This window comes from Juglans microcarpa x Juglans regia, chromosome 5D (genome assembly GCF_004785595.1).
Source record: "Juglans microcarpa x Juglans regia isolate MS1-56 chromosome 5D, Jm3101_v1.0, whole genome shotgun sequence".
NCBI classification, from domain to species: domain Eukaryota; kingdom Viridiplantae; phylum Streptophyta; class Magnoliopsida; order Fagales; family Juglandaceae; genus Juglans; species Juglans microcarpa x Juglans regia.
This window is the reverse complement of record NC_054602.1, coordinates 17,434,904-17,452,086: the sequence shown is the minus strand read 5'-3', so window position 1 is coordinate 17,452,086 and position 17,183 is coordinate 17,434,904. Positions and strand designations below refer to the sequence as shown.

The following is a 17,183-nucleotide window of genomic DNA, read 5'->3' as shown; positions in this document are numbered from 1 at the left end:
TCATTGTAACGCATAACTTGGTCACATCAATAGTTGTTCTAGGGCGTTTGGGAAGTGCATTTGCAGCAGAGCTGGGAACAATGCAGGTTGCTGATATGAGACATGAGTATGTTTAGAAACTAAACCAAACTCAACTCATCATTACATTTTTTTCAAATTCTAACACAAAATATAATAAATAATTCAACTTTTCTAAATTCCAAAGTAATAATAATATTAAAAAATAATATTTTAACTATATTTTATCATCTTAATTCAACTCAACTCAGTTCAACATCCAAACGTAGCCTGAGAGTTCATAGTTCAAATCCTCTATTGCTCTGTCCCTTTTTGACCCTCTATGTGTTTCACAGTGATGGCATCCAGAATCCAGATTCTCTTAGTTGACAGTATTTATGCCTTTATGGGATTAGCATTAACAATTCTGCTAGAAGAGCACCTAAATCTTGGGACATAATTAGTGTAATGATAAAGTCCCAGGTTTTGGTGCAATAATATCTATTGTGAGCTGTGCATGGAAGGTGCTGAAATTGTTGGGAAAGCTCTGCAGAACAACGTTGACCTATCCACAACATTTTTTAACAAATGCTCTTAACAAAGGTAGTGAGGAGAGTAAACCAACAGGAATCCGGATTAAGATAGAACTGAATGACATACTTTCAGCCTCAACACCTCTGTTTGAGAAATGATGTCAGATTCATCACTCTTGGGAGACAAAAAATAAAAAAAAAACAGCCTAGATGAATGACTCACGTCACAAAAACAAACATGACTCTCATGACCATCTCTTCTGGCATAGTTTTGAGACTGTCAGATCTGCACCTCCAAACCCATCCATCATAGCTTTTGCAGAAGGGAACTCCGCTCTAGAGGTCAAACTAGAAGAAAAACAATTTAAGGAATTTTTTCTTTTTACAAGTAAAAACAATTGAAGGAATAAGATAGCAACATAGTTACTGATCAAAATTATAGCAACATATAGCAAATTGTAGCATATTGGGACCATTTGAGTAACGTTAAAAGGAGTAGTAAGTAATTCCAATGTGGGGTCGGCAACATAGAGTTTGACATAGGGTTTGGCAGCCTGTAGTTATGGAAAATGATTAGTATAACCCATGGTGAGTCTAAGGGGTGGCATAGCGGTCCTGGGGGAGCTGTATACATTGGACGTCCTAGATTCGAAACTAAATATTCACACTTTTGGGGCCATCGAACTTGGGGAATTTCCCCTTGAGTTACCCGAGGTCCACTTGCAGAAAATTCCTTACTGAGGGCTTGTGCACCCTCGGGGCTAATTCGGGACTTTGTTCCTGGATACCCGATGCATATATATATATATATATATATATATATATATATATATATATATAACACAGAGCCATCACAAACTCTCACGTCATGAAAAATGTTGGCCACAACAATGAACTAGTACATGACCTCAAATAAAAAGTGCTATTCATGCACAACTGGTTATACTAATCATTTTCCACAACTACAGGTTGTAAGGTTAATCACCCTGCAGAATTTTGCAGCATTTATTAACACATAAAAACCATACACGAATGTAAATAAATTGGTTTTGTCGGCATAATTTTCATCATAATACATGTAAGGATTCCAAAAGTCAAACACCAACATGTTTATTGAATAGGTCAAGCCAGGTTAAAAAGAAATCTCTTTCCTCTAGTGTTGTTTCTCCGTGGCCAGTGGCACTTAATTATTATTTTTCATAAGCAACTGATATTAGTTCCCATGTTAATTCTCAATCTTGTCTCCACTTCATTTTATTTTGCACATTAATGAATCAAATTGTATATTTGATGGGAAAACAGTGAAAAATAGTTATTGAAAATGAGGTTGAAGCAAAAGCAGTCCTGTAATTCAAGTTGGTTTTTAGTCTAGGTATGTTTTTATTTTTCTATTTTTCAGATCATGTTGTGATTACAAATCAAACTCCATGGTAGATGAATTATCATATTCTCTTTTAAAACAAATATTGATAAAGAGATTTATGCTGTTAGCTATTCAAGGGGTTTGATGTTTGATTGGGTTAGGCATAGAAGGGTGATAGTGTTATTCGTGAGCTAGAGAGGAAAGCAGGCACATGGTAAAGTTTTCGTAGTACGTAGGTTGGCTCCTTTATGCCAAATGCGGTGCATTTGGAGAGAGAAAACTACATAAACCTTTAAAGATAATGAAGCTTTGGTGGTGAAGATGACAAAGATTGTCCTCAACACCCTTCATACATGAATAGTACCTCATGATACTGTAATATTTCTAGCCTTCAGAGTTTTTGAATTGCTGTTTTTCTTTTTATTCTGAATAGGGTTCTCTTGTATATTTCTAGTATATGAGGGCTACGCCCTCTGTGCCTTTCTATTAAGATTACATTACTTATAAAGAAAATATTGAATTGAGCAAGACTCGAGAACAGATTAGCAATTGCAGCACATTACTGTCAGACAATATATTTTTTTTTTTATATCGGGGGTGGTGCCCGCCCCGGGGGGGGGGGTATGTGGTGGTGTTTCGAACTTGATTCTCCCATTTGGAGACCAGGCCTTATGCCATCTGGTCTAAAGGACCTTGGCTACTGCCAGACAAGATTGAGAAGTCATATGGGGGCTATGTAGGAGGAGCACATTCTTCATGGACCTTAAATTCTTATGAGATTGTGTGTCGACGTGCTAATGACAGTGGAAACATCATCCTCAGCAATTTTTTTTTTCTTTTTTTTTTTTTTAGAAGTAAAAGATTATATTAATAAGAATAGGCATAGCCCAAGTACACAAGGGGTATACAAGAGTTAACACTTAGTTAGCAGCAAAACACTATTAAAAAAAAAAGACCAGAAAGCACAAATTCAGATTGGTAAATGTAGAAACGGGCCTTTACCTGCTCCGTAGAACAATGCATGGCATGCCTATTTGATCAGCTCCAGAAACTCCCGATTGGCTTCCCGCAATGAGGACACAATTTTTGAAAGGTACTTCTGCATATTCTGCCCCAGCACGCAATGCAGCTACAGTTTTCTCTAAGCTGGATAATTCTCCCGATATCAGATCAAACTTAGGGCAACCAGAAAAAACACTATATATGATTATTAAATGAGCTATCAAATGCAAAAGTGCGTATGACTCACAAAACACTATTTTGCAGATACACAATTTGCTGATCCTAATGGTTGGTCCATTGAATTTGCTTCAGAGAAACCACAAATGAGCAACTCTAACTATATCTCGAAGTAAAGATTGAGCGATTGGGAAAACCATGCAAAAACCTTTTGGCAGTCTGGCTTTCAATTTTGGACCGATAAATGATTGTTATAACTATTTATAAAGAAAAAGAAGAGAAATAATGTACATATATATATATATATATATATATGACACAAACTGTGTGTCTTTGGCTTGAAGGTTTTCTGCTGAATGCCCAAGTGCATTGGCCGTCATTACTATCAAGCTTCATCAATCACCATGAACAACCGCTCTTAAACAAGCTGACCAATATCAGGACTAGCCAGTATATCATATTACAATTCTACCATCCATTTGCTGACTGTTTATGACAAAAAGAACTGACTGCAACAGATTTTGGAGAACATAAACTATATAAATAAACACAAACACACACACACGCACGCACTCACACAAAGAACTAGCTGACAGCAACAGATCATGGAGAACAATGTAGAAAACAGGACAAAAAGAACTAGCTCAGAGCAACAGATAGTGGAAAAAATTTAACTATACACACATCCACACAAAGAAAATGAGCTACCTTTCAGATGAACTTGTATCAATCTCTACACTCAGCTTCAGTATGGAAGCAACATCCTCTGCTATTTTTTGTTTCTCAGCCAAAGCTGGCCAAGAAAACAAGAAAAGTGCCCTTTAGTACCCAACCTTCTGCACTTGAAAATGGTATACCATTGAAGAAAACTTGCAAATCAACTAGGGATTAAGACTTTACCTGCCTTTATTGCTTCCTGGGCAAGTTCCTCATCCACACCCCAGTATAATCCCTTGTTAGTAATAAGTTGGCCATAAAGACTCTGTTTAACTTCCTCATTCCCAACTATCTTTACTTTTGAAACTCTTTCATGACCAAGCTTTTCAATAATTGATCTAACAAAAGGAGAAGAAATATTAGCTTGCTCACGTTCCATCCATTGAACCACAAAGCAAGCAACAATGATCAGCAATATATAAATTTAAACCAAGAGTTTCTTTAAAAGAGAAGTCCTTGCACTTTGACATATGGTACAAATATCCTTTCTGTTTTTATTTTTCTTCTCCTTTTTCCTTTTTGGGGGTAAATAACAAGAAACAAATATCCACTACACCAAATAAAGGGAAATGCAACTATAATACTACCCAGCTTCCACCAATATCACTCAAGCCTGAGTTAACTTGAGTCCCTGATGAGCTGATCCTAAGCCTAAATCCAAGTCCTTTCTCTAAACGGCAGTCCAGTAAAGAAACACCAATTGAAAAACTAAAGGCCAAACTTAGTGGTGAGTTTGAGATGAAACATTTTGATATAGCTAAGAGGATTTCAAGTTTGCAGTTTAGAGGGACTAACAAGCATGCAAGTTGTATCTATCTCAGGAAAGATATTGAGAGGCTCCTACAGCAGTTCCCTAATCAGACATGGTCCCGGTTGCACAGATTTCTCATCTCACCGGAATGGGAGGTGCACTATCCGGAGGTGTGCCAAAAGAGAATGCCTCATCTTTGCTCAGATCATTTTCCTATCTTATTGGATTGTGGGGGCATTCGAAGTGGGCGCCGTTATTTTAAGTTTGAAAACATGTGGCTGAAAAGTGAAGGTTTTGTGGATAAGGTGAGGCAATGGTGGTCATCTTATCAGTTTTATGGTAACCCCTATTTCATTTTAGCCAGTAAACTGAAAGCTTTGAAAAATGACCTTAAGCTTTGGAACATACACTCCTTTGGAGATTTAGGGGAGCGTAAGAAACGCATGGTGGATGAATTACAACAGCTCGAGTGTATACTTGAAGTTAGAGCTCTCGTACCGCAGGAAATATTGAGGAAGACTGAGTTGGTTTCAGAATTAGAGAGAGTACTATCATTAGAAGAGATTTCTTGGCGCCAGAAGTCGAGAGCATTGTGGCTGAAAGAAGGGGATCGGAGTACAAAGTTCTTCCATAGAGTTGCCAACTCCCATAAGAAGAAATAATACCATTGAAATGTTGAATATAAATGGTATGGTGTGTAAGGAGGCCCCTGTGATTAGTGAACATGTGGTGGATTTCTATGAACAACTACTTACAGAAAGAGAGGGATGGAGGCCAAAGATGGATGGCCTTGGTTTTGATACGATTGAGCCTCAAGAAGCGGCGTGGTTAGAGAGGCCCTTTGAAGAAGGGGAAGTGTATGAGGTAGTGAGACGTATGGTCAAAGATAAAGCTCCCGGTCCAGATGGTTTCTCGATGGGCTTTTTCCACTCTTGTTGGGAAGTGGTGAAAGTAGATTTAATGAATGTGTTTCAGGAAGTTTCATTGGTTGGGAAGTTTGAGAAAAGCATAAATGCTACTTTTATTGCGTTGATCCCTAAGAAGATGGGGGCGGTGGAGATTATGGATTTTCGACCCATCAGCCTGGTGAATGGAGTGTATAAAATTATTTCAAAGGTTCTGGCTAACAGATTGGGGGTGGTTCTGGGGAAGATTATCACGAAAACACAAAATGCTTTTGTTAAGGGGCGACAAATCTTGGATTCAGTTCTTATTGCTAATGAAGGACTAGATAGCAGATTGAAGGCTGGATCTACAGGGATTCTGTGCAAATTAGATATGGAGAAGGCATATGACCATGTAAACTGGGATTTCCTCTTGTATGTGCTGGGTAGATGTGGCTTTGGGGTGAGATGGTGTACTTGGATCAGGTGGTGTATCTCTACGGCCAGATTTTCAGTCTTGATAAATGGCTGTCCGACTGGCTTCTTTAGCAGCTCTCGAGGTCTCAGACAAGGAGATCCTCTGTCCCCACTCCTTTTTGTTATCGTTATGGAGGCATTGAGTAGGATGATATCGGCGGTGGTCACGCATGGGTTGGTGGCTGGTTTTCCGATTGGTGACCCCAATAGGGGTATTATTATTTTGTCTCACTTACTATTTGCAGATGACACCCTTTTATTTTGTGAGGCTGATCACAACCAGTTGAGGACATTGAAGGCTCTGTTATTATGCTTTGAAGCAGCGTCAGGCCTGAAAATTAATTTTGACAAGTCAGAATTAGTACCAGTGGGGAATGTGAGCAATACTAGGCAGTTAGCTAGCATTCTTGGGTGTAAGATAGCTTCTCTTCCCATTACCTATTTGGGATTACCTTTGGGGGCTGTTGCTATGGCCTCATCCATTTGGGATTCTGTTATTGAAAAGATAGGAAAAAAATTGGCAGGATGGAAGAGATTGTATTTGTCGAAAGGTGGCCGGGTTACTCTCATTAAGAGTACCCTTTCTAACTTACCTACGTACTTTCTATCTTTGTTTCAATTGCCTGTCAGTGTAGCGGCTCGGATTGAGAAACTGTATCGTGATTTCCTATGGAGTGGGATAGGGGATGAATTCAAATTTCATTTAGTTAGCTGGGACAAGGTGTGTAGACCAATCTCGTCAGGTGGGTTGGGCATAAAGAATTTGAGAACATTAAATCGGGCTTTGCTTGGGAAGTGGTTATGGCGGTATAATTTGGAAACCGGAGCTCTATGGAAACTGGTGATTGATTATAAACATGGAAGCTTATGGGGGGGCTGGTGCACAAAAGAGGTAATTGGGGCAAGTGGAGTGGGGATATGGAAACACATTAGGCGCGGGTGGGGGGACTTTATTACTCATTCTAAAATGGTGTTGGGGAGGGGATCCCGTATTAAGTTTTGGGAGGACATTTGGTGTGGGAGTGAGGCCCTAAAGGAGGCATTTCCAGCTGTTTTTCGTGTGGCTCGCAACCAGGAAGCATCCATTGAGGACCTCATGATTATATCAGGGGATCATGTGCAGTGGAACGTGACATTTAGTAGAGCGGCACAAGATTGGGAAGTAGACATTTTTGAAGCCTTTTTCAGCCTCATATATTCTGTGAAGCCGAATAGACAGCAAGCTGACAGCTTATGGTGGAACCCGACGGGTAAGGGCATCTTCTCTGTTAGATCCTTCTATAAGTCTCTTTCCCACACCACAACCATTCAGTTCCCGTGGAAGAGACTTTGGAGAAATAAGGCGCCTCCGAAAGCGGTTTTCTTTACATGGACAGCAGCATGGGGGAAGATTCTGACCATTGACAACCTGAGGAAGCGACGGTTAGTTATAATAGACTGGTGTTGCTTGTGTAAGAGATCAGGTGAGACAGTGGATCATCTATTGTTACATTGCGAGATAACGAGAGCCTTGTGGGTGGAAGTTTTCAGTCGAGTAGAGTTACCCTTCGTGATGCCAGAAACTGTGGTTGATCTGTTGGCCAGTTGGACACTCCCGAGAGGCATTCAACAAATTAAGGAGGTGTGGAAAATGATCCCGATCTGTATCATGTGGTGTATCTGGCAAGAGCGCAATGATAGGACTTTTGAAAACAAGGAGCGGTCGCCGGGGGAACTTAGAGCTTTACTTTTCCGTACTTTAATGTTATGGGCCATTGCTATAGATTTTAATGGCCTGAATGTACATGACTTCTTAGCTTCCCTTTCGTTGACCTAGATAGGTTTTATCTCCTGTATCCATCTTGTGTACTTGGGTTTTTGCCTATCTCTATTTATAATATTATCGATTACTTATCAAAAAAAAAATAAATAAATAATTCACTAACTATTTACTATACACTTCAGGTTGTTAGCCAATTCATCTCTAAAAGAGTTAGGAGGAGAAATGAACGTGTTTCACATTCCCCATGCTAATGCAGTTGGTAGTATTATGTAATGCTGTGATGACCTAAGGAAAGCCCAAACCATATCTGAGCTTATATTCGAAAAGGACTAGTCAAAGTTACAATTGCATTCCATTGGAATCATTATAACGGCAAGAATATCTTCCTTCCAAGCAATTAGAGATCCCACTCGCTACCTTCCCTATACTCTATCTGTGATTCACAATCTCCCCCACCTTAAATCCCTGACATCCTTGTCAGGTCATTCCATAATACCATCTGTAATGACCGAAGGAAATCCCAAATGACATCTAAGCCTATACTCCAAAAAGACTAGTCAACGTTACAATTGGAGTCTCGTGGAATCATTGTAAAAGGCACAGACTTCTCCTTTCCAAGCAAGCAATGTGGGATCTCATTCACTGCCCTCTTATTCTCAATTCAGGGTATTACAAATGTTGTAGCTTGCAGTACGTCTAACCTTTCACATCCTGTCAATATCACCAAGATACACAAGTAGTCCTGGAAAAGATCAGTTGCAACGTGTAAAGTGGATTCTATTTCATTTTAAGGATAAGTCGTATGTGTGTTTAGTGTTTAACAAGCACAGTGCTACTGGTTGTCCTATCAGTTAGAAGGCTATTGTAGAGTTTACAGCAAGAGTGATAATTGTTTATTGTGGCAACCAGAGTTACCTAAGATCATCAGCATAATCTAAATCCACGTTAGTCAATAAAATTACCATGGTAGCGATAATGTGATTTAGCAAGAACAGTGCTACACATGGGAGTGATATTGGTTTTTCTCTACTTTTGTTCATACAGAACTTACTTTGTCATAACAAATTTGATGCTGAAACACAAAAGATGACCAACTTAAAAAGCTCCGTGGCATGAATTTGAATGAATCATTTGTTTACATAAATATTGTATGTTGAGCAGATATCAATTTATTATATTTCCTAATTCCTCCAGCAAAGCTTCGTATCTAACACATTCATTGCAATCATCCAAAAAAGGGGACAGAACTGGATGGTAGGATTTGTAACCATGATCCAAACTCTAAACTGACCGATTGATTAATGATAAAAACTGTTGATTTTTGCATAATTAAATGGCTTTGTGGAGCAGGTTATAGATGTTAGACAGGGATTTATGATACAAATTAGCAGTTGTTATGTGAGTGGGCAAATAGGGGCATTTTGGGTTTAAAGTGATTGAATTGGGCTAGGTCTTATGGGCTTGATAAATATGTACTGGTTTTAGGCTCAAAGTAATGTGCAAGCAGGTTACACACGAATTTGACACAGTCCAACTCAGTACACATCTGCTGAGTGCAAAATGGAGGATGAAGGGAGAATGAGTAGAAGGTTCTGGACGTCAGCAAGGAAGGGGTAAACTCTGTTACGCCAGCTGGACAAGAGGATGTGTGTGAGAAGAGGGAGAAAGGAGGAAAAGGGGGGGTGATATATCAGAAGGCAGGGCCATTCTGGTGGACGACTAGTGTTTTTTTTCAGTTTTCATCTTTTCTTCAATTTCGCTGCCTTTACTTTCTGCTATGGTTGTTCTGGAGTTTGATTCGAATTCTGTAAAGACCATGGAAAGCTAAGCTTTTAGCTTGAGCTACGGGTTATGAATTCTTTTGTTTCAAACTACTGATTAAAGGAATTTCAGTATGGTAAATTCCATTCTATTGTTTTGCAAGTTGATTTTTTGAGAAAAGTAAAGCCAGAGACTCTTGTTCTGCTGTTGACGCAAGGCACAGCAGAATCTTGGTAATCTTTTCAAGATTTCTCATGGTTGGTGCTTCATGGTAAATTCATTTGCATTCTAAAGATACTTAGGATTGGCGAAATCTGGGTTTAATTCCTTCATTTTCCGATTGTTAATGCTTGGAATGGATTGACAATTGAGTAATAGAGTCGGAAGAATCAATCAGAGTTTGGAATAGGAGGAGACATACCCGTAGTCCAGGTGTTTGATACATTGCTTCATAGGTGTTGATTTTCTGCAACTTCTAATTTCTTGCATCTATTTTACTGATATTCCTTTTTCTCACTTCTTTTTATTCGACAAGCAACCAGAGAACCACTTCTACTTAATTTTCAACCTCTTTCACCCAAAATCAAAACCATCCTCTTCATTAGTATATACCACATCTGTACATAAACATTTTCTTTGTTTTTTCTCTCCTTAGCTGTATAAACAGCTCTTTTACAATCAAAATCTCCACAAAACACAACTCATTACATTTCTGCTGTGCATGAATATCATTGTCCCTGTGGAAATGACCTTGGATTTATCCTTGTATACAACATGACTGCTTCTATGCTTGGAGATAATATTTGCAGCTCATCACCGATCAACCCTCTAAAACACTCTAACCTAAGATCAATTAACAACCATTCAATATCCCTAAGATCTGCATTGAATCCTTTAAAAACTACTAGATTTAAGGAGATAGAGAGCAATCCTAATCCTAATCCTGTTCTTTGAAAAGAAAGCAAACAAATGATTGTACAAGAGTCAATGTCTCTCTAGAGGATTCCATGGATATATATATATATATATATATATATATATAGACAAGAATTTCAAATAAATACTTGGATAGAAACAAAAATTGTAAAATATCTGTGATTGATACTTTAAACATATTCTTGCATCAAACATATCCCAGTGGTCTCCTTTCAAACTCAATCTTGCCCTCTTCGATGAGAATAGAAAAGAGAGACAGCTCAGAATGAGCATGGCTGAAAAGCATGTCGTCTACCTCAATCAATCCGAGACCAGAAAAAAACTACTAGATATAAGGAGAAGCTCGACCATGTTCATTTGAGCTTTTTGGCTGAAGAACTGCCCATAGTAAACCCTAAATCTGATCCATATCAAATCACAATCCAACAATATTCATTTGAGATTTTTAGCTTTGTGCTAATTGAAAAGCTCAACCCCATCACCAGATCTACCCAAATTAGGTAAACATGTTTTGCTGTGACATCATTCAAGAGCCAGAATTAATCTGTTTAATTTTATTAGTTTCTGTTTATTATTAATCATATTTCCATTTGTAATACAGCATAAATCTGGCAAATAATAGAGCGTACCCGGCAACCTTATCCCCACTTTTACTGTATGCTGTTAGTATGACCACAGGTATTCCTTCATTATACGCATCATCTATAAAACTGCAAATAGAGATAATATGTGAAGGATTTAACCTTTTATGATTAAGATCAACTAAGCTTACATGAACAAGAAAACAAAAATCACTGGTAGAAAGGAAAAGAAGTACCAAAGCTATCAACAACGCAAGATATATTTCAGGTGTCTATTTCAAGTCCTAACTCAATAAAAGATTTCTCTTAGCTTAGCTCAAGTTCCTAAGTACCTTGTAGGCATTAAGCCTGTAAAATTATGCGTGGAAGAACTAACAAAAAGAAAGCAATAATTTCTGACAGATTTTAGATTCATCCAGGGAATATTGAAAGCAGCTTAATTTCCTGTCAATTCTCTAGTACTGACAATTGCAAGAGCTGCGATCTTTAGCTTCATTATCTTGAATAATTCACTATCATCTCCTCTGTCAAAAAGTATTCAGAACAGAAGAAATATGGAAAAAGGAAGAGGACAAATAAGAACAAGAACGAAAACGATTCATGGAAGTTTAGAGTTATTACCCAAGGAAACTTTGATGGGCCTGTGTGATATATTATTACCAAAAAGATTCCACCCAAATCCAACCTGCTTAATGCTGGAATAGATTTTTTTCCCTTTGTTATCAGCAGACTAGCATAGCCTCTTAAATTGGGTATACGCAAGATTGCAAAAGTTAATATTTTTACCCATGGAAATTACTGAAATATGCTACTCTTGAAAAGAGAGGATCTTGTCCAGGGTTACAAATAAAACTGATGAGGACGGGGGAAATGTTTTTTTAATCCCTTGGACTAAAGTTTTAATTGTCTTGCTTAGAACATGTGGTAAATGCCATCCTCTTCCCTAGAAACAGTCAGGGAGCTCCTCTATACCATTAGTTGCTAGATCAAGGCCAATGTTACTCATAATGGAATATAATTTTTTTTTTATAAGTACTCATAATGGAGTATAATGAATTGTAGAAGAAAAGCTTACAAAATTGTAGGACAATAACGGTTGGTGCGGACACTTATCTAAGGCTTCTAGAATAAACTTCTATAAGGGATACATATTACAGCATTCTAACCGCCAAAAAGTTCGAAAAGGGAGATAATTTACCAACTTGATTAAATACAAGATTTAACCAAGAAAATTGATATTAACTTGACAAACATAGCAAATTAAAGGAATAAGGATGTATTTTCCTTTTATAATCAAAGATTAGATCGTAAATTTATATGTGAAGGTTCTTTCATCATTTATCATATTCAGGAACAAAACAAGCTTTAGAATCCAAAACTATATATTGATTAGAGGTAACTGAAAGTGGACTTTGTATTCAAAACTGAAAGTAGTAAATAAGTACATGAACAAAATTTGAGGGCTATAGTTAATTAGGGCATGTTTGGGTAATGAAATGAGATGAGAAATCTGTGAATAGTAGTGAAATGGTTTGTAAATAGTAGTGAAATGGTTTGGGTTAATGTGTTTTATTGGATTTTGGGAAATGAGAGAGAAAAAGTTGAAAACAAAACACAAAAAAATACATCTTTATCAAATTTTAAAACAAAAATAATATTAAAATTTGTAATGATTAGGTGAAAAAGTTGAAAATTTGAAAATGAAAAGTTTTTATTTTTTTTTGTTTTGAGTGATGTTTGGGAAGAAAATTATTAGAATTTTGAGATAATCTCATCTCACTTCCCAAACATGGCCTTAATCAAAGTTTGTGGTATTCTCCTTCATACAATCATTCAGCCCTGTGTGCTTGATGTGGAGCCTATAATTGGATTGGAATGATCACATATTGAGGGTTTTGAGCTACTGGTGCACAAGGTAAAGCATATTTCCTCCAGATATTGATTTGATTTCTATATTGCATAGCACAAAATACAGACATATATAAGTAGGAAATAGGCATTCAAAATAAAAAGTCACTTGTTTGGTAAACCAACTGTATTGATGAATTACAAAGGTCTAATACAATCATTAATAAAGACCTTTAATTTTGAACCAGTAGCTAAACTTTAGATAATACAAACTAGTCATCAGATACATATATTTCATTTAAACAGGATGAGACAACTCACTCTTCAACTCCAGGTCGTAAAGGTAAACTTTTTGACATCACAAAATTATCCAACGCAGTTTTCTGCCAACAATTATCCAGTTGTTAAGCAGCTTATCTCAATAAGAGAGCATTCTCATTCTCAAAAAGCGAAGTTAAATAATAGAATTATCAACCTAGTGAAACTAAAAATGAGTTGGTGACACACATAAACAATCCAAACAAGATTTTAACGTAAGGACAGAGAGCACTTTTCTAAACAATAATTTTAATGTAAAGGTAGATTTGGATTAAGAATGATACAGCATTTGTAATTGTAAATTAAAGAAAACACAAAAAGCATATCTGATAGTTGGGGAGGGAGAGAGAGAGAGAGAGAGAGAGAGAGAGAGAGGAACTTCAAACTTATATGCACAGTTCGGTAAAATTACTTGATTTAAGCAAATATTATGAGCTACTATGCAACCGGTAGAATTGGAAACAACTTTGTTGAAGTCACAAAGTTAAGTCGAATGTACAAAACTCAACATATTTCATCCAGATTTTTATGGTATAAAAATAGGGGCACTTGAATAAAGTCATCTGGGTGCATAAGAATTGCCATTCTGATGGAAATTGGGTAGAATGAATCAATGGGGTATAGTCTTGCTTAGTCCTTTACTGTTATCCACATCTTCTACCATATCAATGAGTATCAGAGCCTCCTTGTCCATATCATAGTTCAAAACTGAGTTCTTTTCAAGCAATAGGGATTGGAATAAGGTACTTCGCATCAGTTATGCATAAGATTACAAAGGGGCAATTAGAGGAAAAAATTTGCTGTTCAATACTTTTTTTTTTTTTTTTGTCTTGGTCTTTGTAATTTCTGTGCAACTCGTCCTTGCACAAATCATTTCTCTTAAAAACTCCAACTGAAGGAAGGTCCTAGTGAGACCTAAAAGAAAATTCATCCTATTAGTACATCCTTTGAACCAATATATCAAGGTTTCTTGGTATTAACAAATTAATGATCTAATAACAGTCTCTAAGCTCTGTTTTGTTTGTAACTCATAAAATGAAAAAAGCTATCCAATGATCAACACAGTAGGATTGGAACTTGAAGATACAAGCCATCTAGTGAATGTAAAATGCAACTAGATCAAAGCAAAATGAAAACCTTTTCTCGGAGAACACTCTTTATGAATGATCCCTTCTCATTTGTGGGCAATGATGTAGGCCAACCAATCTGCAGTAAGGTGAGAGGTAATCAGGCAAACCAATTAAATGATGCAGTACATGCACGTCCAGACAGCTACCCATAAGCTTTTCATTCTTCAACATTACAAGGAAAAAAATAACTCACCCGGTTAAAATACACGTTTAGCATCCTTTCCTCATCTCCAGAACACTTCCTGGAAAGTAATCTCAGAATACATTACAACAAACTATATCAACATCTATCATCTATGAGAATTCATCAAGATACCACCCAATTCTTTTACAAATTCTAAAATAAATTTTCTAGTCACCATAAAAAAAAAGCTAATGTGAAGAACAAAAAATAACTGGCATCTAAGGACAGGTCATTTAACCCAAAACTTGAAATGCAGCATGTATGGCATCAACGCTTGCTCCAAAAACTTAAGTTGATGGGAAGATGTAGATTTAATTATTTATATTATATCCTTAAACTCACCCTCACGTGTAGGCCACCCCCTCAAGGATTGGCCTAATACGTAAAATATTTAATTAATGGGGTGGAGTGTAGAGTCATGATTCGAACTCAGAATCTCTACTCTAATATCATGTGAAATTACCACTTGTCCCAAAAGTTTAAGCTGATGGGAAAAGACAGATTTTATTATTTATATTATATCCTTAATAGTGTGAGCCTAATGGCATTGATGGAACTAGGTTGTATATGTTATTATGAATGTACATACACCAAAAGCTAAGAGTTAAAGTGAGATGTGGTGATGAGAACTAGAATTGAAACAATTACAAGTCAGTTCGTTGTAAATGACTCAGGTAGTAACAATCTCATGTTCCAAAATGATTCTAGTCTCCACATATATGAATAAATCCATGAAAAAAAATTACAATAATACATTATTAAATGATTAAAAAAAAAGAATACATTATTAAATGAGATTCACACCTTGCAAGGTCTAAATAGACAGGTTCACTCCAGTTTGCACAGTCAAGGCCAAGCTTTTGAAATGCTGACAGCATCAAAAAGGAAAAGACGGACAGGAAAAAAGAAGATTAAACTCACGAAACATATATTTTCAACTAATTATAGAATATGGTCACTGGAAATTCAAATTTGATGATTTTGTGCAATATGCATATAATTATTGCATCTACCGCACCTACGTTGAAGGCTTGGCGATTACCCAGATGATAAGCATCCATCATAACCCTTCAAGAAATTTAAATGAATTAACATTAAAAAAAAAAAAAAAAAACAAAGGAAATCAATGTATAGCACACATTAGTATAATGAATAAAGAAAACATTCAAGTACTTCAGAATTATTGAAGACTAAAGTTGTAGGAACAGGAGGAATTTAGGGCCGTAATATTTCACATTAAGGTGAAGGTAATATAGATAGCATAACCACGCTAAAAAAAATAGTTAAAAATGAGAAGAAAAAAAAAAAAAAAAACCTCAGATAAAGGAAAGAAAATAGAGATTACCTTATTTAGCCAAAGTAAAAGTAAAAATAAAGAACTACGTATTGCGACATCGAAAAGACATAAACCAAGATAGAAGTAAGCACAAGTCAATAAAATTGGAAACAGAATAGAAAAAGATAAAGATCTACAAATAATGATCACCCATTAAGTGAAACACAAAACCTGGCAACAGCAGATGGTCGCTAGAAAAAATCAAAATGAAACCATAAAAGCTATCACGTATTAATATCAGAACACGGCCGAATAATCATACTAAAAAAATTCACTCATTTGCTCAACTCCCTGTGCTAAAATACCCAGTAAGTTCACATCATACTAGAAAAGAAAGGCTATTTTAGAAGCAAATATAACGAGGAAGCATCAAATAGGCAGGAAGATAGCATCGGAAAGGAACAATAACAAAATTTACATAAAAATAATGAGCAAATACTAAAACATGAATATCAGTACCCATCAACTTCCAGAAGAATAGCAAGTTCCAGAGATCGGCTCTGGTTTTCAGAGCGGGAAGTTGAGCAGAAAGCAAGAAACCGATTGAAGTGCAAAAATTTTCCGGTCGAAGCGGGGATGCCCGGGAAAGTGGAGGAAAATGGAAGAACCGAAAATGGGTTTCTGGGCGTGTAGGAGTACCGATATTTCTTGTTGCCATAATTGGTAACGGTGCTATTAAGGCGCAGAGCGTCAAGAATTGAACAAGAAGCGGAATCCATGGCAGTTGTCTAGTCTTATAATCAACAGCCGAGCACCCAGTCTGCCACACTAGCTTATGTGAGGTTTTGTTGTTTAAGGGCTGGTTTGGATAGTTAAAAGTAATGCTATCCTCACTTTCTATTTTGATTATATTAAATAGTATACGGTACATTTATTATTATTAGATAATAAATAAACATATAATAAATAATTATTTAATAATGATAAATATATCACATTTTACTTAATAGAATGAAAGTGAGATGGTAATATGATGTATAGAATTTTTTTAGATGAAATAGATAAGATGAAATAATTTTAGATGAATTAAATAAAATATTATTATAATATTATTTTTTAATAATATTATTATTTTGAAATTTAAAAAAATTGAATTGTTTATTATATTTTACGTAATAATTTAAAAAAATTATAATAATGAGATGAGTTCATCTTTAAATCCAAACAGGACCTAAAGGACCATTTCACCTTTCAAAGCAGCATAACCATCAAAATGAACGTTTATGAATTGAGTTTTTCTATTCATCATTCCCATATACTATATTTTTTTTGTTTTATTCTTTCTAAATTAATTGATTTTTTTCTATTCATTATTCATACACCATACATTTAGTAAAAGAAAAAAAAAATAAAAAAATTATGTATAGTGTGTAGTGTGAAGATAATGAGTATAATTTTTCTTACTGAAAAATGATAGAATGGTATC

General features: G+C 36.1%; 1 protein-coding gene across 2 annotated transcripts; it reads right to left on the bottom strand.

Moving 5' to 3' along the window:
* Window positions 1-550: 550 nt before the first annotated feature.
* Window positions 551-16,568, bottom strand: LOC121264855 (CBBY-like protein). 2 transcript variants are annotated; one of them, XM_041168167.1, is made up of 11 exons: window positions 16,217-16,568; window positions 15,440-15,489; window positions 15,226-15,289; window positions 14,431-14,479; window positions 14,245-14,313; window positions 13,111-13,172; window positions 10,990-11,070; window positions 3,973-4,127; window positions 3,781-3,865; window positions 2,896-3,039; window positions 551-878 (listed from the first exon to the last, which is right to left on the bottom strand). In XM_041168167.1, the coding sequence occupies exons 1-11, from the start codon at window positions 16,474-16,476 to the stop codon at window positions 776-778; spliced, it is 1,122 nt and encodes a 373-aa protein (XP_041024101.1). In that variant the 5' UTR covers window positions 16,477-16,568; the 3' UTR covers window positions 551-775. The 2 variants fall into 2 exon arrangements, with proteins under 2 accessions (XP_041024101.1, XP_041024102.1); XM_041168168.1 differs by having other exon boundaries at window positions 2,896-2,959; window positions 16,217-16,562.
* Between the last annotated feature and the right edge of the window lie 615 nt (window positions 16,569-17,183).